Here is a 24,410-nt window from a genome sequence, read left to right as displayed (position 1 = left end):
TAGCAAAAGAAATAGCAGATCTACACGCTCGCAATGCAGATGGAGATACAAGGTTTCTTAAGGACACACAACAATATCGTCTCTGTCGGGTGGAAACCTCATATGCCCAAAACCGTCAACTTTTCAAGATTCACAATACAAATTATCAAAAGTAGCAAATCTACAAGCTCAAAACGCGTTGCTTCACGCCACGTTTTGAGCTTGTAGATTTGCTACTGTTGATGCTTTTGTGTGACACTGTAGTATGATCAAGTAGGACGTTAATTTACAAAGAAACACAAAAACGTTTGGAGAATATGGAGGTAAGAGGTTTCTGCCCGACAGCGACGCTATGCAAACAGGCACGGCAGGGCTACAGCAAGCAATAAACATGTTAATTTGAGTGAGTGTAACAGTCACTTATCTGGAGCCAAAAAGAAAATTGGTCCCATCAGAAGCGGATTATAGCCTGATTTATACTTCGTCATGCGACAGTGTCACGAGCAGGGAATAGATGACCTGTGAGCTCACAATGCATCTGCTATTTTCACTATATATTTGAATTGGGGCTCGTGGTTTATTCATAATGTATTTTTCCCTTCCTAGCATTGCAGTGGAGTCTAAAGCACTATATTTGTCTTTGAAATGTAGTGGAGTGTAAGTCATAAGTAGCCAAAATACTCGAGTACAAATACTCAATCACAATTTTCTGCCGTAATCCTCAGACTCCACTTTAGACCGTAGCACTTACTTGACCTAGCTTTGACGACCATGCAGACTTATGCAAAGGTTGATGAATTAATATAGGCTAAAAGGATGGCACCAAAAAAAGGTACTGAGGACTTGTTTCCATGGTCCTGATTGTTTTACTGTACCTCCGTGCTGTTCACATTTTTTACCAATAAAAATATCAATCAACAAAATGACCCCTCAAGGATCAAGAAAAAAACACTTCACAATGTAGTAAAAAGAGAAATATAGATGTGATCCGAACATTTTCAGCTGCTATTGTGCAGTTTTTGCCCCGAAATAGAGTCAAGATGGGCTTATATTGTAAGCCGCTTTGCATAAGAGCGTCTGCAAAATGCCTAAATTGTACTAAAACAATGTTCAGTACTCAAGTAAATGTACTCGGTTACTTTCCACACCACTGGTAACACACAGTGTTAGCAGCAGTGTTGGTAGTCACGGCAGGGCCTGATGGGGAGATGAGCAGTGTTGCCACATTCTGTGAGAAACAAGCAGCCAGGTCTACAAAAACAGAAGCCCAAAGCCGCTTATAATAAGCAGACCTGGCAACACTGGAGATAAGTGCGTCACTGTGCAGTGTTTTTTTTAGCCCTCCGCCCACAACTTATGAAATATTAAAGGGTTATTTTGATTGGAATAACATAATCATCACTCCTGGCATTTCCATATAAAGTGTAATGCTTTCACTGGAATAATGTCTGTGCTCAAGGACAGCATAATATTGTTAATGGAAAAATGTGTAGAGAGAGACCTTCTAGTTCCCCCAGGCTCTCAATATAGGCCGGTTAGTTAGGGGTGTGTGTGTGTGTGTGTGTGTGTGTGTGTGTGTGTGTGTGTGTGTGTGTGTGTGTGTGTGTGTGTGTGTGTGTGTGTGTGTGTGTGTGTGTGTGCGCGTGTGCGCGCATGTGTGTGTGCACATGTATATATACTACATGCTATACTACTGAGATATTCTCTATATATATTTTATACTGTTGGTCGATATACGTATGGTATTGTATTTATGCTAAGGTTGTGACCAATGGGTTGAAATTGTCCATGCAACAGTAAAGCAGGAAATGAGCATGTGCGTGCGGGTGAGACAAGCTCATTGAATTTCAAAATAAGCCGGGCGATTTTGACTGTCAGAATGCTGATGACTAATGTTAATTTTGTCGACTAAAACTATGATGAAAAATGCTTGTTGACTACCTTTTTTTTACTGAGGTTCTGCTCTGGCCTCCAGGGCGTGTGCGACGTGCGTGCAATGTATTTTCATGTATTTTCAAAATACAAAATACTTATTTGTATCTCAAATACATTTCTCAGACCAGTATTTATACTTTGCATTGTCATAAATGTTTTGACCCAGTATTTGTGTGTTGTATCAAAATACTTTTCTATGTATTGTATCTATGCAGGGTTGCCAGATCTGCTTATTATAATTTCCCCGCAAGATTTTATTTTAAAATGTTATTTTCAAATAGCTGATGTACATGTTAAAGTACTCATGTGGCCCATAGTCGCTTCTTTTGGGCTGGTTTTCCTAGACCTGGTTGCTTGTTTCTCTCACATAATCTGGCAACACTGGAGGAGAGTAGAAATATATGTACCGTTGACCATTTAGTTTCTGTCCTAACCTGATATTCTGCCTCACTGCAGCACATGCAGTGCTGTTATTGTACTGTACATACAGTAGCCTATACACTGGGGAGGCGTGTTCACCGGAGGACCTTTGACATGAGTACATGAAGTATTTATATGTTGTACAATAGGTTCCAGATGCAACATGAAGTATTTATATTTGCTACAACGCGTCCCAGACAGGAATAATGTTCCGACTGTGTGTGTGGGTCTTGTTAGCCGTTGTGTTGCGCTCCAGCACACTGTTCAAACAGTGACCTTTGACACCGTGCACAGTACACGCACCCACGCGCGCACACACACACACACACACACACACACACACCCCTTCATTATTCCCAAGCGCTAAGCAGTGGTGTCATGGGGGCCACGCGGTGTTACAAGGCGTTCCACCGGTAATTTTTTCACACGCAGCCAACAGTGCGTGGGGGGGGGGGGGGCTGGAACCCCATAGATTCATTCACCAGGCAAGTAGAGGCTACCCAAATGGCTACTATATGCATAACAGGTTTACCGGTGGCGGTGAGCGTCCTCCTACACCATACATGGGCAACTGGCGGCCCGGGGGCCACATGCGGCCCCCACCTTCACTTTTTGCGGCCCACAGGTTAATATCGGAATGCTGATATATTGATTTCAGCTGTTACAATTCCAAACATGACCCGCTTTAATTACTTCAGTCTATAGTAGCTTAATGACTAGTATTAAAATTCTATTGTCTTTTGTATGTCCAATGTATTTGTATTTAAATTCATAAAGTTAACATAAATATAACTAAATGCATTTGAAATTCAATAGAAATTCAATAGCACTTTTCAGGATTCCAATTAAAAAATAGCACCAAAAAAAAGTTGGCAAAAAATAGCCGATCTACAAGCTCAAAACGCGTCGCGCTACGACGCGTTTTGAGCTTGTAGAGCGTCTATTTTTGCTCCTTTAGTGTGACATAGAATGGCGGAGTACGGAATTCATTTACGAAAAAGTTAAAATACGGAGATAAGAGGTGTCCGCCCGACAGTATATGACCCTCTGGAGTGAGGGTGGAAATGTGGCCCTCTCCATCATCAAAGTTGCATCACCCCTGTCCTACACGGTATAAAAGCAACACAGCATTATGGCTTCAGCCCTGCTGTATAGGTCTACACGAAACGAGAATGCCTCCACCAAAGTGCATCCGCGTGTGCGCGACGTGCATGTGACGTCATTAAAATACCGTTCCACGGGGGGGAAAAATCACCATTACACCTCTGGCGCCAAGGTTTCGCTGTTCAGATTGAACAGCCAATGTGGAGGTAATGTAAACAACTGCAGTTCTCATTATAATGGCCCAGCAGGTGGCGGTAACTTGACCCGACTTTACACTTGGTTTTATTACCTTAGTAAACATTTTCCTAAAGACGTTACATTTTCGCTAGTTTCAAGGCATCTGTCACACAGCACGATATGCATGTTTGTAAATTATAGTCCCATTCATTTTATAAATTGATGATTAAGCAGGGTATGCCTTCGGGGCTCGTGATTGCGTTCTGAGTGAAAGACCCACCCCATCGCTCCCCTTCACACCAATAGCACACCATTTCCGGTTGCACTCATTTTTCGCGGCTTCAAAACTAGTCCGTAGAAACGAATGAGTGACGTCACAGTCTCTTCGTCCCTATAGTTTTAAAGTATGATTATACCTAGTTATGTTCCACTAGACAATAATAAACCTTACAATAACAACAGGCCGTCATCAACATGCAAGACTTGTCTATGTCAGTGGTTCTCAACCTTTTCAGACCGTGACCCCCCAAAATAATCATATTTGAACTGAATTTTGTTTGACTTCGTTCCACAGATAAATATTGTGAAAATAGCAGATCTACAAGCTCACAACGCCTCGCGTTGCGAGGCGTTGTGAGCTTGTAGATCTGCTATTTTCAAAATGTTGGCCTCTTATATTATTTGACAATTTATAGTATAGTTTTTTGCTTACTTTCGATGCAGTAATGGTATTTTTTCTTGTCTTTCTTTCTTTTTTGTAGAGGTATTAAAAAAGTCTTAAAAGTCCTTAAATTGTCACTTCACTGTCATCTGGGGACCCCCCCAAAATCATGTGGGGACGTACCCCCCTGGGGGTTCCAACCCACAGGTTGAGAACCACTGGTCTATGTCATGCAGCCACACATATTCACACAATCTTATCTTTAAAAATGTCTTTGAATCATGTTGATGACTCATAAGGTGTCGGGATGCGATGCTCATGAACATGTTGCAGTCACGACAAGACAGCGGAAATGTAATGTTTGCTAATAGCCGCCTTAATTACCTGAAAATGTCAAAACATGCGTAAATCCTTTGTGGGAGAAACACTTTTCTTTTCTAAGACAATGGATTAACCACTATATACCATTAAACCCCAGCATCTTTATTGTGGGGAAAGTTTTCGCTGAAAATAGCGGATCTGAGCTTGTAGATCTGCTATTTTCCTGCGAAAGCCTTCCCCACAATAACAGAAAACAGCAAAGACACTGGTGTAGAGCCCTGCGGGACTCTGGTCAACCATATGGGGTCCATTAAGTTAATGGAGTGTATGAGATGTAGTCAGACAGTGAAACAACAGTAAACGGTATGTGAGTGACCACAGTGAAAAATGGTGAGGGGAAAAGAGCAAAAACAAACTGGACTGGAGAAAGTGTTTCAAAGTGTCCAATAATAACAATAGCATCTATACTAACACTCCCACAATCATAATCCACGCTCTAATCCATAGCCTCGCTGTCAGACCTCCGAAAAAGTTTGCTCACCTCTGTCGTTGCATCAAACTATTGTGACACTGCATTCATTTAAGTTCATTAATCACTCATCATATCTGGTCTGACTCAAGTTTATTTTTTGCATTCTTCCATCTCCATTAGTCTAAGGCTTAGACTTTCTCATCATCATAGAATACCTGTTCGCCTTAATGGAAACCACAACTATTGAAGCTACCTTGACAAACAAACAAAAAACGAGTTTAGCTGGTAGACGTTTGATCGCCTCCTGTCCTCAAGTGCATAGTGTCCTCTGAAAAGCCAGCAATCTCTATAGCCTAATAGAGATTGTTGGCTCCTCTCCTCTCCTTTGGTCTCTGGTAAAAAATAATATTTTCATATGGGCCTTCAGATGAAAATGTTTGAGAACGAACTGTTCTACAATTCACTGACCCTCACGTCACCACACATTTCCACCTTCCCTTCCCTTGATGTCTCTCTATTTATAGACAACAGTTGAGTGGGCTGCATTGATGCCTTTTTGCATCCGTTTGAACCTTCACTCACGTGTGGGAACAGATTGCGGTTTGGTCGACAGTGAAAGAGAGAACGGCGAGAATGAAGTACAGTGACCCAAACCCCAAAATATCTTCTTTGAAAAGAAGAACAAACACGACATGTCTGGTTATAATACTTTCTCTTTCTTTTAATGTTCGTCCCCCCTCTCTCTCTCTCTCTCTCTCTCTCTCTCTCTCTCTCTCTGTGTACGGTCTTATTATGCTAAGTATATCAGATGATTGTGTGTGATGTGTGTTGTGAGGTTTGTACGTGTGTGTGTGTGTGTGTGTGTGTGTGGGCAACTCTTTCCCCTTTCTCTCCTTCTTGACGGTCTTGTTATTTCTTTGAGATTCTGTCTCGCGTAGCATCTTGCTGCGTGTGCGTGCGTGTGTATGTGTGCGTGTGCGTGTGCGTGTGCGTGTGCGTGTGCATGTGCGTGTGCGTGTGTGCATGTGTGTGTGTGCGTGTGCGTTATATCTCTCATAGCATCAGTCTCTGGGTCCGTACAACCATCTGTCATTGCCTCTCACTCCCAGTGGTGGAACGTAACATTTACTCAAGCACTGTACTTGAGTATAATGTTGAGGTACTTTTACTTTACCCTGAGAAACGATTATATAACGGAGTATTTGTACATTGTGGGTGTTACTACTTTTACTTCAGTAAAGCAGTAATCGGAGTACTTCCCCTCCAGCCCCATATGTCATGGTGTCTCGGTCCCAGCCAGGTTGCTGGGCCCTGGGAACAGGGTGAGGTCGTCAACAACACCTCATTTCCGCACACAGCTGCCATTCCAGCCAAGTCCGTCGCTGTCAGGTGGAAACCTCATATGTCCAAAAAAAATCACACCCTGTGTGAAGTGGGCGGTGTCTTGCTAGCTAATCACAATACTGAATGGAGTCAACCAATCATGTACAAAAGATAAATACATTTATTGAAACACTCTTTATGATGGACGAAACCATAACTTAAGAAAAAACAATTTATGGTTTTTCTTAAGTTATGGTTTCTTATATAGGGCTATGCACATGTGTCATGTGACACTGGCCAATCACAGTCCTGAATAGATTGTGATTGGCCAATCACGGTGCAGGGTTAGGCGGGGTACATTTTTGGCCAATCACAGCGCAGGAAAATTGTACAAATTTCCAAACCTCACTTATAGGGGCGGTTTCACCGCCCAAACAAACTTACTTTTCAGGAAATTCAAAGAAAAAAAAGAACCATGTGTTCCATTGGATACAATACACTTAACGCATTAAGACCGGGAAAGCATCTGTGTCATTTTAGCCATTACTTTATACATAATATAATAAAACTAGACCAGGAGACCTGGATGTGCCAGACCCCTATTGGTTAAATACTCGAGGTGACGTCATGCCGACATCTGATTGGCTGGGTAGGAAAAGAGGGACAGACCGACAAAGCCTCATGTAGGCCAGACCCCCTGGGTCTGGAAAATAGCAGATCTACAAGCTCGTAGCGCGGCACTTGGTGCCGCGCCACAAGCTTGTATATCTGCTATTTTTTAATAGCCCAAAGAAATCGAAACTGACGCAGATGCGTTCCCGGTCTTAACTCTTTAACTGCCAGAGTTTTTTCAGAAAAAGTGTCACGCCACTGTCAGCGAAAACGACCAACCTTTGAAAAATCATAAGATATATCTTTTGTGACCGCCGTCCTCACGGCGATCGCCTCATTACACTCACGGAGGGTCTCGTAGAAAATGTGTGCTGACGCGATAATCCGTAATCCGCCAGTTGAATGTGGCTTGTTTTCGCCCAAAACAACAGAAAGCAGAGAAAATTTGACTTTCATAAATCCTTTAACACTACACGAAACCAGCTTCATTTTGTTGTGATCACGTGAGTTCTGGGTCAATTTCGTCGACGGCAGGGTGAGCCTTGGGGCCAAATGATGGAGGGGTCCCAGTTCAAATATGATTATTTTGGGGGGGGTCGCGGCCTGAAAAGGTTGTAGAACTACTGCACCACAACGTGTCTCTGGGGTCCGCCGCCGTCTCGCACCATGTCGTCAAAGACCAGCCTGTAGACCCGCAGCACCTCCCGGGCGGAGGGCCGCAGCGCGGGGTCCGTCCTCTTGCACTCCGCGTGGACCCGGGACAGGCGGGAGAGGACCGCGTCGCCGCCGGCCACGCTCCCCATCAGGCGGCGCGTCAGCCCCGGGATCTTCCAGACGTCCGTCTTCTCGTCGTAGGCGGGCATGAGCTCGTTGTCGAATTCCAGGCCCTCGAACGGCCAGAGCTGCTCCGGTGCCAAAAAGTCCCCGGCCAGCTCCCAGTAGCTGCATTTGGTCAGCAGGCCCCTGGCGGGGTCCACCTCCGGCAGGAGGTCCAGGTCGTTGACCACCAGGCGGAAGTCGCTGGTCAGCAGGAACTGGGAGAGGGCCTTCTCCGGCGAGCTGGAGTCGCACATGACGCGACGGCCCGCAGGGCTGTCGTGGAGGTAGCCGAGGACAGACACGTAGTCCACGGCCAACCTCAGGCGTACCCGCCAGGTGTCGTGCTGCCGGTGTCTCTCCTGTGCCAGCACGGTGTCCAGGTTGTCCATGGAGCCCAGCGGGTGGTACTCGGTGACCATCGTGTGCTCCTCCACGCACAGGCCCACCAGCTGCACCACCCGGGGGCCCTGCAGGGCCTGCAGCATGGCAACGCCGCGGCGGAAGTCCCACCGCGACTCCCGAGAGGTCAGTTTGGACAACACCACCTTCTGACCTCTCCACTCTGACAGGAACACCTGCTTCACCCATCCCTGGCCGATCAGTTTCAACTTGCGCACCTCCGCGTTAATGTGCGGACACTGCAGCCAGGGCGAGCAGTTCCTCATGTTGCCCACTTTGAAGTGTCTGGGAGGACAGGCCTCGTCTGTCGTGAACAGCAGAGCCGCCAGACCGACGAACAGCAGAGCCGTCAGAACATAGACATATAAAGGTAGACGCCTCTTTCGGCTCTGAGGCATTTGTATCTCGGGCGACATTTTAGAAGGGGCAAGCTTCCGCGTGCGTCACAGAAGGGCGCGCTCGGTAGGCCAATCAGAGGCGGGGGGGGGGGGGGGTCTTTTCGTAACCCAGCCCTTAACCCTTTAAGAGGCAGCCGCGCAGCAACTAGTCAGTTAGACGCGCTATGATTGGCCAGTGGTCAACGCGCTGTGATTGACCAGTAGTCACTTTGAGTGGCAGCGTGCCCCCTCTAAAATGGCGGCCGCGATACAGGTCGCTCCAACAAACTGCAGCGGCCAATGAGGTATCTAGGTCTATATCTATGCTTCAGACACACACACACACCACCGGGAACACTTCGGGATACAGACATTTTGTGCATTACCCTTTAAAATAATGGAGTTTTATTGTGCAGGGGCACAAACGTGACGCAAAGCTCGGCCTATCCGTGAAGCCAACGGGATTGATGGATAGAGAGACAGACGGATAGATGGATACCTTTATTGATCCTCCAGGGGAAATTCCGGGACCAAAGACTGCACAGCAGTAACAGTCACAGGGCATAGAAGTAGAGGTACAGAAGAGTGACCTCACAATAAAGACACAATGAATTATTAACTCATTCACTGCCAGACTGACTTCTGGCTGCGTTTGCCCACTGCCAGCGATTTTCGTTAATCTTACCTTTTCAACAGGTCACAGAATATTTATATCCAGTGTGATCGCTCCAAGTAGGGTTGCTAAGCACGTAGGGTTCCACTCTACTGCCGTGAGAAGAAAAAAATAAACTGTCCGGGAGTCCTCCCTCCCTTCTTACGGGCTATTGAATATAGCATGCCTGATCAAAATGCAGGGGAAAAAAAAGAGAACTGAAGATACAGCTGTTTTCGCGTTTCGAAACGCTAAACAGGAAGCGGATGGGTGGGGGGGGGGGGGTGAAAATGGTCACTCAGGTGATAGACAACAGCGCCATCTAGTGGAAAAAAATTCAAATAAAAAAAGCCGACCTTTGCAGTGTGGCCGTTTGGACGACGTTTCGTCAGAAGTCGTTCTTGGCAGTAAATTAGTTAATAAAATCAATCATCCCCAATCATCCCACATGGTGCAGAACAAGAACACACCATCAATAATAATAATACAAATCAAGTATAGACGTATGCACCCTATACAATCCTACAACAATAAAGGTAGTAGCAAGGTAAGCCTAGTTATGACATCAACACAAACCACAGGTAACGTTACACAGATGACAACAGAGTGGATGTTACCATACACACCGCAAAGTTTATCAATAGCTACTGTATCAGGACAACTTGTGTGAGGCGGTTGGCCAATCGAGGAAGTTGTAGTCCGTGAGCCAGGGGGGTTGGTCATTACCATCTGAGGGGATTAATGCTCATAGTGATTTTTGTCAAGGTATGCATGTCTAGAGTTAGAAAATATGTGATAGCCTTGCACCAATGGTAGCTTTATGGGTGCTATCATGCATTTTATGACTGCCAGGAGCTTAAATAGCTTTATGATACTGTTCAACCTAGAAAGGTGGTTTTGGTGTCTAAAACTAGGTCTTAGGGTTCAAGAAATATGGCTGAATCAGTGAAATTACCATCAGTTAATTTTTTATTGCCAAATCAAAGATGGTGTCCATCCCATGGTGATGTAACATTGTACTAAATTATGTTAAAAACAACAAAATATTGCAGTTGTGTGAGGGAATCTGTGAACTTCGTGAACGTGATTCATATGGGGACCTGGGTGGGGGGGGGGGCATTCATAGGTGTAGAATCTAATGTTATATTTTGACTTGCTGGTCAGTCTTTGGCCTATGTGCTAAAGGTCAGGTCAAGGTCTCTCTCGCACCTTATCGTCCAACCAGGTGTCCAAGCAGGCAGCAGATATGGTCACTGGTTGACATGTACAGCAGGCCCTATTCACCTCACAATTGACATGGAGCCGTTTGTTGACACCTTGCAGGTATATAAGCTCTATAATGTAATTGTGCATCCCGGTGGGATGCATGTTATACAGTCATTCTTCAGCTGCATTGCAAAACTGATGCAAGGTTCAGCACTGGAAGTGGAAATGCATGTGGTTGCAGAACATGACAGGCAAGTTCAGTGGTCAGTCCTGAGTGTATCAGCAGCACTCTGAAGTGGTTTCTATCAACTTGGCCAAAGACATTTGAACAGATACAGCAGTAGCCTACCTGGACACTGCACATCTCCATCCTACTGGCTGACAGTGGGTAGACAACTTCTTCCTACACTTCACATCCACCAGTTTGAATGCGCAGGGAGACACATTGACATTAACTTCACCTTTTCTCTCATGAAGCACATGACTGAAGCACTTCTTCCATGCTGGCCATGTGCAGTGTGCTTGATATCTAACCCAGTGCCTGCTGAAGATGCATGTGCTCCATGCCATAGCATAGAGGCTAAGCTAGACCTTGTCTGTCGGCACCATGATGGATTCTGGATCACTGTCTCTGCTGACCAGTCTGGGGAGCAGACTGCCATAACGATCAGGAAAGATGCTGTCATGATGCATGTGAGTGGAGTGGACTGAAGCCTTCCCCAAAATGTGCAGAAACAGAGGGAGAGTTGAAGCACTGGTGTGTCTTGGTCATAAAATATTGGGGTGTAGGATTCCTCACACACAGAAAGATCATCTCTTCAATCCCATCCTTGGCTAATTTGCCCCCATGCTGTTGTGAATAGTAATGTCCTTTACCCACATGAGATGTCATCATGAAGAGTAAGAACATTAAGCAGAAGCCGTTGAGCATGTTGTACACCTTCAGTGCTGACGATAGATACTGCATTTAGTCATGATGAGGCAGACATCACCATGAGTTCCTATATCCCTGATGCAGCCATCTCTGGAAAGGGTGTGATACACATGCTCAGTGATTACACTGATGTTCTTGTCCTGTTGTATGCTGTGTATTGGGGTGTATCAGGTGGACCTACAGTGTAAAGTATAGATGGAGCATTGGGATGGGACAGTCTTATATGTATGACAAAGGCAAGATCAGAGCACACTTTGCTGGCAGGGAACTTCCCAGGCTACCCTGATGTGCTGGGTGAGGTGGGTGCCACAAGTCAATGGCCCTTCCTCCAACACCGACCAACCTGTTGCACCACATGTGGGCTCATTTATTTACAAGTGATGTTGTGGAAAGTGGCAGACCACCAAGCCCCACCTGACAAGTCGTTTGATGTCACAAAATTTGGATAGGAGATCTAGGATATTCTTGTTCCTGTCATTGCTAAGGGTGACCCCACCGTCAGAGCTATGTGACATGGTGCAATATCAATTTAGGGCACAGAGAGTGAGAAGTACATCACTGATGTACTGTAACTGCTCTGGTGAAGATGGTTACTGATGATATGTTCAAGCTACAGATGAGGAGTGATGTTAATAAGGAGGATACTTGTAAGGATGAGGTAGAACAGGATGTGGGTTGGAGAATACAGATGTAGTTGCAAAAGATACATATTTGACATTAGATTATATCATTTTACATTCATGTTATTATGAATACCAGTTCTTGTGACATGTTAATGACACTTTTCACAAAACAAAATCATGAATAGTGAACCATGAATGTTCATCAAGTTGTTTCCATTTGTTGTTCTCCCAGAGGTCAATTTTAACCTTGACCTGACCTTTGACATGATTGACCTGATATTAAAAAAATAACATCAGGAATGGATTCTACATATGAAAACCCTAAAAAAGAGGTATTAAACAGAGGTATTCTAAGACAAGTGGATTAAAAGTAAAAAATTGCCAGGCGTGTGTTTAGTGGCCATTTTGGATATTTTCTTACCCATTGCACTATATTCTGTTTATTGAATTTCATAATACATTTCCTTAGAATCTAACATGGTTTTAAATCTATAGGTAATTTACAAAGGAACCCTTTGTGTTCCATCTTTCATTAAAACCAAAGTACATCTTATGTCACATATAGTCACTAGGTTGTCACTGCCTGTAATAGAAAAATATTCTAGATATGCAAATTTTAACAACCTTTCTGGACAATATATAGTCTGAGCTTTATCCCAACCATTTTTCAGAGAGAGAGGGTCAATAATAAGAGAGAACCATCAGTTTGAAGTAGAATGCTTCATTCGGATTTTGAAAACTGTGTTTTGGCTTGTGGTTATAAAAGGAGTGATAACACACAGATAGCTACCACCGATGCAAGGCTATCACATTTTTCCTAGCTCTAGGGGTGTATACCTACCCAAAAATCACTATGAGAATTAATCCCCCCAGATGGTAATGATGACCCCATTTTTGGGGTCCTGGTTCACGGACTATTGATGCCTATTGCCTTCTACCTCTGGGACCCCAATTTATATTGTAAAATCAATGTTCATTTAATTCTGAGAGTGTACAAATCATTTGTACACTCTCAGAGTTACACGCCCATAAGGGTCCATTTGGTTCCTAACCATCCATCATTTAGCTGGGGACCCCCTGGAACCCCCTCAAGGACCCATGGGGGTCCCCGGACCCCACTTTGAGAACCAATGGTCTATAAAGCATCCCAGAGTAGCCATAGATAAAAACATACAAACAATTAATGGGTTAAACCAACGCGTTGTGAGCTTGTCGATCTGCTATTTTCAGCGAACGCTTTCTCCCCACAATAACAGGAAACGGAAAATACACTAGTACAGAGCCCTGAGGAATTCCTCTCAACCATTATGTAGGGTTTTAAGTGGATATAGTCACATTAAGCTCTTGTTAATACATTGGTTAAAGGCAGACTGTGATTGCTGTCTTTGATGCAGTCATTGATTAGAGAGAGCACTAACGAGTTTGACACTTGTATGGCCCAATCAATCAACTCAGTGCACAACCCCTTTGAAGTTCAAAGGGATCAATTAAGAGCTCCGCGTCCCCACCCCCTCTCCCCCCACAGACTTTTCAGTCCCTGCAAGGAATGAATGTTAACAAACAGTGGAACAAAACCAAAATACAGCCAGAGGGGGGATGTGTGTCTTTCTGCAGGAAAACACACCAGCAATTATATAGTGGCTGATAGAGGGGAAAACATGCTATATATATATATATATATATATATATATATATATATATACTTTAACTATTTATAAAAACCCGAAGACAGACATATACCACTTTCACGTTCACGAATGCATGCTTTTTTTTAATAGAAAAATAGTAGATCTACAACCTCACAACACGTCGCATCGCAATGCTTTGTCGGCTTGTATATCAGCAATCGTTTTTGCTACATTTCTGTGTCACTGTATTATGACAGTATAGGCTTTAATAAAAATAAAAATAATAAAAAGCTGATACGAGATTTCTGCCCCCCCGACAGCCGCGATTTGATAAACACTTTGATTTCCAGCGAGGAGTCTTTCATCAGAAGATCTCCAGGGGAGTGAATTCAATATCCTTTCTGTGATATTTCAACTGTTTGCTCTATAAACAGAGCTGGGCGTCTGGCAGTGTTGAGAGAGGCCACCTCTGTTCCACTGTGATTGTTCCCCACACTTTATGATGGTGTGTAATGTCAGGAATAGCTTGAAAAATCTGAATGGTTCTTCATTGCAGTTAACCACTTTTATTATTATATGTTTTTTTCTTATTGGCTTCTGACCGTTTTTCTCCCCGATTTAGTCGTTATTCCAATGACTTCCTCTCTGCACACATTTTCTGTGTGTTGTCACCAGTGGTGGGAGTATTTTTACTTAAGTTAAAGTATCAATACTGCAATGTAGAAATACTCCGTTACAAGTAAAAGTCCGGAATTCAAAATTGACTTGAGTAAAAGTACAAAGGTATTGGTATCATAATATACCTAAAGTACCAAAAGTAGAAAGTACTCGTTATGCAGAATGTCCCATTTCACAAGATTGTAAGATGTATACAAATCTTTTGAAAATAGCCAAAATAGTATATACAGTATGAACCTTAAGTGGTTAATGTATGTTTAGTAATACAAATCTAAATCTAAAAAGTAACTAGTAACTACTGTTTTCAAATAATTGTAGTGGAGTAAAAGTACAATATTTTCCTCAGTAAAAAAATAATTAAAAAAAAATCAACATTTAGAATTTTGAAAAGCTTGTAGAGTGGCTATTCTTTGGCTATTTAACATTATGAAAATCATAAAAAAATAAATCATCTCTCATGGGGGTTCCTGGCACAAAATATTTTCAATCTCTTCAAATGGGGTACACGGCCAAATACATAATCAAATTCGGTGTGAAAATGTTCGAGCTCTAACTGCAGTACAAGATGTCGCGCCGAAGTCGAGCGCCTGCGACCTCGCGTCATGACACCATACTGCAATAACCTCAGATATTAACAGATATCCCAGACACATGACACACAACTGCAATATCTCCAATATTACAGACGTTTCCAGAGCTCTCTCTCCGGGCGCCGATATGGTTTTCTGTTCCGTTTCTCTCTCTCTGGCAACTGGAGACGTTGTGATGAAGCCGGAGTTCAGTTCCGTGACACATGATAAATGAGCTGCCAATGCGGGCGGAACATGAAATATTAATAGCACCTCAGTCCAGAAGGGAAGATTCCAGCTCGGGATAATGATTCATAATCACGTGATCGAGTGTCTCTCGGTACTTTTCCACCGAGTCCAAAACGACGCCATCGGATTGTAATTATATTAATAGTTTTGTTTTTGTTTGCGAGGAGAATTGATTTCCATTGTGTTTTGTGTTCGTACGAGGCCCATAAGTCATGTTGTTATTTGAACATGATGTGCTCATGATTACACTGTTGGCTGGGATGGGGTCCAGGCTGTTAGAGTTATGATCCACAGTACAGAGGCTGCACAGATCCTGTGGACTTTGCATTGTGACGATCTAACAGGCTGTCGAACCCGGTGGATCCCCTTTCCGTCGGGCGGCTTGTAAGCAGTGGTGGAAAAAGTACTCACATGTTTTACTTAAGTAAAAGTATCAATACACCGACGTAGAATGACTTGGTTACAAGTAAAAGTCCGGAATTCAAAATTGACAAAAGTATTGGTATCAAAATGTACTTAAAGTACCAAAAGTAAAAGTACTCATTATGCAGAATGTCCAATTTCACAAGTTCAAAATGTATATACATATTTTGAAAATAGCCGATCTACAAGCTCACAATCGGGACGCATTGTGAGCTTGTAGATCGGCTATTTTCAAATGGCCGAAATGTATATAGGGCTGAGGTGGTCGATGTATGTTTTGTGATAATGATAATAATGTGCAAAGTAACTAGTAACTAAAGTTTTCAAATAATTGTAGTGGAGTAAAAGTACAGTATTTGCCTCTGAGATGTAGTGGAGTAGTAAAAAGTACAGACAATTGGAAACACTCCAGTAAAGTAAATACCTCAAAATGTTACTGAAGTACAGAACTTGAGTAAATGTACTTAGTTACTTTACACCTTGCTTGTAAGTGCACAAAGACTTTTACACTATAAAATTGAAGCTGAAGAATGGTTTATCCCTCTTGATTGGAAAATCTGTTTATGAAAGAGCTGGAGAGACAGGGAGACCCCTGTTATGAAAAAAATAGTTCAAATAGCAGATCTACAAGCTCATAATGAGCTATTTTCACTGTTTCTGCTTAATTTTTTTTATTAATTATGTATTTTTCGAAGTCTGGGTCCCAGTAGAGTCTACTGAGTAGACGACCGAATGTGTCTTTCGGGTCTCTAGCTGAAAACGTTGGGAACCCCTGATGTGGATCACTGGATTACAGACGGATCCAATTTGAATTGGCACAGTCCAGAGCTTGCAGTCGATTGGTCCTGGCCTAATTGGAGGATAAAGGTCACATTTTAACGAGGCCTAGTGAATATAACCAACACTATCGATCCTAACGGCTCCATTTGTCAGAGGACAACGACCCAAACAGACAGGCAACAAAACAAGTCACTCTGAACGATCTCACAGAAATAGCAGAAACTTTGGAAGGAGAAACATATATTAACTGTGACTGTGAGCTCAATTCAGATGGAGCTAAATGGAATAATAACAGTGGTGGGAAAAGTACTTTTACTTAAAAGTATCAGTACTGCAATGTATAAATACTCTGTTACAAGTAAAAGTCAGAACTTACTTACAAAAGTATTCGTATCAAAATGTACCAAAGTAGAAAGACCTCATTGTGTAAAATGTCCCATTTCACAAGTTTTCAAATCTTTTGAAAATAGCAGATATACAAGCTCACATGTGTCGCATCGCGACGCATTGTGAGCTTGTAGATCGGCTATTTTCAAATGGCCGAAATGTGTATGGGGCTGAAGTGGTTAATGTATCTTTTGTAATAATAATCAAAATCTACAAAGTAACTAGTAACTAAAGTTGTCAAATAATTGTAATGGAGTAGCCTCTGAGATGTAGTGGAGTTGAAGTAAAAGTATTGAAAATGGGAAATACTCCAGTAAGTAAAAGTACCTCAAATTTGTACTTAAGCACAATGGGCCTCATGCAGCAACCGTTCTTAAGAGGACATTTCTTCTTAAACCCACTTAAGAAGTTTTTAAGAAGATTTTGGTATACTCCAATGTTTTCTTAGCTGTGATCTGTTCTTAGATAAGAACAGAATCTAAGCACACTGAAGAGCACTCTTAGGGTGGCCTTTGAGTTTTTAAGTGTGACATATTTGTGCAAAAATAATTTATTCTCAAAGTTTCTTCAATTCTACAGTTGTATAATATAGGATTTAAATTACAATAATGGGCCTCATGCACCAATAAGTTCCTAATGTTTCCTCTTATATTTCTTCCTAAGTGAATTCCTAAGAGAAGTTGAGTCAGATTCATGAAACGTTCTTAAAAGGCAGAATTGTTCGTAATTATGTTCTTGATGATGATGAATCCCAATCCTCGTAACTTGAAGGGGTGTGCCAGTTCATCCTAATTACCATAGGGAGCCGCCCCACCAATCCCCATATAAGGCATGACTGCATGGCTCTGCCTGCAGTCACACCTGTGTGTGATTGCTGCACACAGAAAGCACACAGAGAAATAAAATTGAGAGAATGAAGTAAAGAATACCTAAAATCTACAGGTGGTGGAACACCAGACTCCAAACATAAAAATAAATTAATTAATAGTTCTGTGGAGGTACTTCTGAAGTGAACAGCAAATTATTTAATTTAATTAATGAATGTATTTTATTATTTCTCTCACATTAATCAACATATCACCACTAGACATCGATGTACATTTGCTGAAATTAGCTGTTAAAAATGTTATCCATATTTCCTGTTCAGGAGTAGCGTTAGTAGTGGATATAAAACATTTTATTACTGAAAGCTGGTGGGTGGATATGGAGGGTCTTTAAGGTAGCAGCTGCTTGGTATGTAATGGGGTGGAAATAGGGGTGTTGTGGGTGATATGGTGGTGCAAGGAGGGGTGTAGGGGGCTATGTGGGGGGTATGGGGATGGGTATGACGGGTGGGTATAGGTGGGCTTTCAGGTAGGAAGGGGACTGGAAAATGGGGGTGTGGCGAATGTCGGGGATATGGGGGTGGGGGTATGGGGGGTGAGGAGGGTGGGTTGGGTGGGGGGTGATGAGGGTGGGTTGGGTGGGGGGTTATGGGGTTATGGGGTAGATATGGGGCTTGGGCTTCAACTCAACCGGGTCCGTTTGGGTTAGATTGTAAATTCAAACCCGTCTCAAACATTTTCATGTCAAGGACCCCAAAATTGACATGCATTTGGCTGCAGACCCCCACCTGAAAATATTTTCTGCCAGGGAAAATGTTTAAAGATTTATCAAAATGTCTCGAAAATAGCCGATCTACAAGCTCAAAATGGCCAGTAATGGGACGTGTTGTGAGCTTGTAGATCGGCTATTTTCAAACAAAGTATAAAATAGGGTTAAAGTGATTAAACTGTTCTTCGTTTGCTGTGGACCCCCTGAAACTCCCTGAAGGACCCCTGGGGGTCCCCAGACCACACTTTGAGAACCACTGCTCTAAAGATATGATAAAAATATTATTGTAATTTACATCCTATATTATACAACTGTAGAATTGAAGAAACTTCGAGAATTAATTATTTTTGCACAAATATGTCACACTTAAGAACTCAAAGGCCAGCCTAAGAGTGCTCATCAGTGCGTGTAGATTCTGTTCTTACCTAAGAACAGATCACAGCTAAGAAAACATTGGAGAATACCCAAATCTTCTTAAAAACTTCTTAAGTGGGTTTAAAAAGAAATTTCCTCTTAAAGGTAGGGTAAGTGATATTTTTTGGTTAAAACAAAAAGTGTTTTGTTAAAAGGTTAAAATACTATATTCTGATAGTAATCATTGCTATACAGGGTCCCCACACATTTTTAGCAATGAATTTCCAAAACTTTTCCAAAACTTTTCCAGAATATTTAGCCCAATTTCCAGGCCTATATAACAATCATTCAGCGCAATAATGTGTCTCTTACTCCTATGTAGAATGCCCAAAGATAGGCAGTGTAGCAAAAATAAAGCATAGAATATAGAATAGTACAATTTCATTCAAAATTTAGTGCAAAATTAGGGCATAGCTCACTGGAAGACTCATTATGGCATCCGTATGACTTATTTTATTTAAATAATATATGCCATCACACAGCCCGTTCGGCGAAAAACTACTTATGTTACATATTTCGTGTAATGTTATACATGTTTATGAAAATGTTTTGTATTAACAAAATCAATAGCCAAAAACAATGCATAGCCAAATATTTTTCCAGGACCCTTGATAAATTCCAGGACCTTTGATCAATTCCCAAACTTTTCCAGTACTGGATTTTTTTTTTTTCAATTTCAAAATATTTCCAGGAATTTCATGACCGTGGGGACCCTGGCTATAGAGTGTTTGTTCAGTAACAGATGTCTCCCTGTCTCTCCAGCTCTTTAATAAACAGAAAATAAATGTTTCGGTAGGTGTCAAAATCTCAGCCAATCAGGAGAAAGTACCAATTTTTAAGCTTAATTTGTATAGTGTTCCAGTTCCAATTTTGCATGCTCATTTCTTAGTGTCATCACTTCCAATTTCACTTGTTTAATCTGTATCCTGATTGAGCTCTCTGTCCTGGTTGGATAAAATTGGAAATGAAACTGAAACTGAAACGAAAATGCATTTTCTGTTTAATAAAGAGGTGGAGAGACAAGGAGACTCCTTTTACTGAACAAACACTCTATAGCAATGAGTACTATCAGAATATAGAGCTATTTAACAATTATTTTAACCTACGCAAATCACTTACCCTACCTTTAAGTACCGTTGCTGAATGAGGCCCAATATTTTTATCATAATTTAGAGCAATGGTTCTCAAAGTGTGGTCTGGGGACCCCCAGGGGTCCTTGAGGGAGTTCCAGGGGTCCACAGCAGACGAGGAACAGTTTAACCACTTTAACCCTATTTTATACTCTGTTTGAAAATAGCCGATCTATAAGCTCACAACGTGTCCCATTACTGGACATTTTGAGCTTGTAGATCGGCTATTTTCGAAACATTTTGATAAATCTTGAACATTTTTCCCTGGCAGAAAATATTTGCAGATGGGGGTCTGCAGCCAAATGCATGTCAATTTGGGGATCCTTGACATGAAAATGTTTGAGAACCACTGCTTTAGAGTTTCAACGGGCCTGAAATTACAATCTAACCCAAACGGACCCGGTTGGGTTGAAGCCCAGGCCCCATACCCACCCCATAACCCCCAACTCCACCCACACTCATCGCCCCCCCCATACCTCCAACCCCCTACACCCCCACCCCCATATCCCCGACAGTCGTCACACCCCCATTTTCCCGTACCCTTCTACCTGAAAGCCCCCCTATACCCACCCGTCATACCCATCCCCATACCCCCCACACAGCCCCCTACAGCCCCCCTTGCACCACCATATCCCACCACACCCCTATTTCCACCCCATTACATACCAAGCAGCTGCTACCTTAAAGCCCCTCCATATCCACCCACCAGCTTTCAGTAATACAATGTTTTATATCCACTACTAACGCTACTCCTGAACATGAAATATGGACAACATGCTAATTTCAGCAAATTTACATTGATGTAAATGTAGTGGTGATATGTTGATTAATGTGAGAGAAATAATAAAATACATTAATTAATAAAATAAAATAATTTGCTGTTCACTTCAGAAGTACCTCCACAGAACTATTGATTTATAATGTGTTATGTTTAGACTTTAGTTTAGGTATTCTTTACTTAATTCTCTCAACTATTTCTGTGTGTGATTTCCGGTGATTTCTGTGTGCAGCAATCACACACAGGTGTGACTGCAGGCAGAACCATCAGTCATGCCTTATACTGTATGGGGATTGGTTTGGGCGGCTCCCTATGGTTATTAGGATGAACTGGCACACCACTTACAGTTATGAGGATTGGGATTCATCATCATAAGAACATTGTTACGAACAATTCTGCCTTTTAAGAACGTTTCATGAATCTGACTCGACTTCACTTAGGAATTCACTTAGGAAGAAATGTAAGAGGAAACATTAAGAACTTATTGCTGCATGAGGCCCAATATTTGAGTAAATGTACTTAGTTACTTTACACCACTGAATAATAATAATAATAATAGTAGTAATAATAATAAGGGTAATAATAATAATAATAATAATAATAATAATAAATATAATAATAATAAAACAATATTATTATTATTATTATTACACTTATTGTTTAGGGTTATGAATGACAAAAAAACTTGGCATTCATACAATTGGCGTCCTAACATGTCGATGTCCTCACAAGTATAGTAATACAAATGTGTGAGAAATGCAGCTGTCAGTGCTATATGATAACAATAATAATAGTCATACATTACACAGTCTGACGATAATTATTTGCAGAGTAAAGTCATTCCTTCCACTGAGGTAGGCTACTGTGTCTACTGTGGTAAATGACATGTGAGTCAAAACAGTGACGTGTTGGCCCGGCACACCGAAACAGCATTAATCCATTACGACTGGTAAAGAATGTAATTGTTTTGATTTCTCTGGGCTATTAAAAAAATAGCAGATCTACAAGCTCATTGCGCGGCACCGAGTGCCGCACAATGAGCTTGTAGATCTGCTATTTTTTGAAAATCGTGAAAGTTTTGTGCAAATCTTTTGAATATTCTCGGGGGGGAGAGCCTGGAACATATTTTGAGATGGGGGGGGGTCCGTGGCCAAATACATATAATTTTTGGGGGTCCCAAAATGATATGTTTTCGGCCGCCGACCGCCATACAAATCTTGTTTAAAAAAATTATGTATTCAAAGATTTGCACATTAATGTTCAAGAATGTTCCTACCAGCTCATAGTGCAGCACTCGGTGTCGCACTATGAGCTTGTAGATCTGCTATTTTTGACTATAGCCCAAAGTATAAAACAATGGTTATGGCTAAAAACAATCTAAAATGACAGAGATGTGTTCCCGGATTGAATGGGTTAAAGCGGTGAAGAAGAAGAAGTGGAAAATGATGTTCAACCATCAGAGCGTTTTGCAGGTATTTGCTGAGACAATTCAATCATGTAGCGTCTGGTTCTCCGTCACTGCCCACGGATAGAGCCTCTGTACCACAAGCTACAGTCTAGTTTACCAGTGAAAATCATCTGCTGCTGAGACTTGAACAGCGCGGGCCTTTGAGCCATAAACACAGCCAGGCAACAGGACACATTAGCATTGCAAAAGATGCTGAAAATCCAATCGTAAATACTAGAAACAGTGCTCCTCGGAGCACTGGTCTCCGCCAGGTCAGGTATAGGTTAGTGTGGGCCAGCAATGTTTTGGAATTTGCCAATCAGGCTGGATTGTGAAAAATCGAACGGATCGGATGGATCCGTCTTGATCCCTTGACTAAAGAAATAATATGATTATGTACTGATTTGCGTGATGTTTGGACAACATTTGTAGGAGTAATATTAAAAAAATAATGTTTTGCAAAAATTGGCCTCCTACTTAAGTACAGTACTTGAGTAAATGTACTTAGTTACTTTACACCACTGATAACCGGGTGGTGCATGTGTTAACAACTTACATCGCTTTCGACTCGTTCCCACTGGTGTAAAGTAACTAAGTACATTTACTCAAGTACTGTACTTAAGTAACATTTTGAGGTACTTTTACTTTACTGGAGTATTTCCAATTGTCTAAACTTTCACTTCTACTCCACTACATCTCAGAGACAAATATTGTACTTTTACTCCATTACAATTATTTGTTACCTTTAGTTAGTTACTTTGCAGATATAAATTATTACATTATAAAACATACATTAACCACTTTAGCCCTATTTTATACATAGGCCATTTGAAAATAGCAGATCTACAAGCTCACAACGCGTTGCATCGCGACACGTTGTGAGCTTGTAGATCTGCTATTTTCAAATATTTTAGTCCTTGTACTTTAAGTACATTTTTATACCAATACTTTTGTACTTTTATTCAAGTAAATTTAGAATTCCGGACTTTTACTTGTAACAGAGTACTTCTACGTTGCAGTATTGATACTTTTCCTTAATTAAAAAAAGCAAGTACTTTTTCCACCACTGATCGTTCCCACCGTCTTGATTACCTCCTGTAAGAGAGAATACGAGGGATGCTTACATCAGTAAGTACCAAGCATTTTCTGAAAATCAAGCGGTAGTCTGCAACAGAGACTGAACTTGTACCGCAAGCAGCTTTTAGAGGATGACATAACGTTTGCATTTCAGATGCAACGGTTGCCATTTCTGTGGGGTGCGTATAAGAAATGAATATTTCAAAAGTGAAAACTGTCAAAAAGAGCTAACAAAGATGCTGATTGTTGAGAACAAATGCACATCATTGCAGGTTTCCGGGAGAAAGTCTGTGACCGCTTCAATGTTTTCTTAACCATCTCAATGACAGTGCCATCTGCCGAACCTTCCCTTTTTAAACTGAAGTTATCTGAGGAGCTTAGAATAATTAATCATCAGTGGTGGGACGGCAACTAAGTATATTTACTTGAGTACTGTACTTGTTGGGGTGTTATTTGAGTGTATGTAGGATACTTATTTGTATTTTTGCATAGGCCTACTTGCGACGTTCACTCCACTACATTACAAATACTCCACTACATTACAAATAGCAGTGGTGGAAAAGGTACCCAAAATGTTTTACTTAAGTAAAAGTATCAATACTGCAATGTAGAAGTAGCCTACTCTGTTACAAGTAAAAGTCCGAATATTTTTATACATTTCACAACTTGTGAAATGGTACATTCTGCATAATGAGTACTTTCTACTTTTGGTACTTTAAGCACATTTTGATACCAATACTTTTGTACTTTTACTCAAGTAAATTTTGAATTCCATACTTCTACTTGTAACAGAGTACTTCTACATTGCAGTATTGACACTTAAGTAAAAACATTTAGTACATTTTCCACCACTGGATACAAGGTTTTCTACCCGACAGTGACGAAAAGAAAAGGAGAAAAAAAAGGCAACACAAAAAAATAAATAATAAAGCATTGTGTAGCCAGGTAGACAAAGCTGTAGCTGTGGTTATGGATTTGCACTTCACACAGTGGTGTGCTGTGTGAAGGGATAGCCCTGAGCGGCGCTGACACAGTGCATTCACACAGTGAGGCCATGCTGCGTTGTCCCGCGGAGAGAAAAAAGAGGTATTTTCCGTGAGAGTTCAGTAGGTGAGGCAGCTAGCGGTAGACGTGCACACAATGGCCGCCGCTCAGTCAGCTACTGCCTCGATGTGAGCAGTAAATGGGCTATGATGGAATACCCAGGAGTGTGGGCCGAGCGTGGGCTTTCGCTCGCTGTGGA

The 24,410-nt window shown here is 41.8% G+C and overlaps 1 protein-coding gene across 1 annotated transcript in view; it reads right to left on the bottom strand.

Moving 5' to 3' along the window:
- Nucleotides 1-7,624: 7,624 nt before the first annotated feature.
- Nucleotides 7,625-24,410, bottom strand: part of LOC308088297 (protein O-mannose kinase-like) — a gene marked incomplete at both ends in the record, with an annotated part of 33,332 nt that continues 16,546 nt past the window's right edge. Inside the window, one exon of the mRNA XM_080432697.1 lies at nucleotides 7,625-8,526. Coding sequence (XP_080288823.1) covers nucleotides 7,625-8,526 — 902 coding nt within the window. The remainder of the gene's footprint in view (nucleotides 8,527-24,410) is intronic.

Source organism: Gymnoscopelus braueri (genome assembly GCF_963280865.1).
Source record: "Gymnoscopelus braueri genome assembly, chromosome: 7".
Taxonomy (NCBI): domain Eukaryota; kingdom Metazoa; phylum Chordata; class Actinopteri; order Myctophiformes; family Myctophidae; genus Gymnoscopelus; species Gymnoscopelus braueri.
This window is presented reverse-complemented; position numbering and strand designations above follow the sequence as displayed.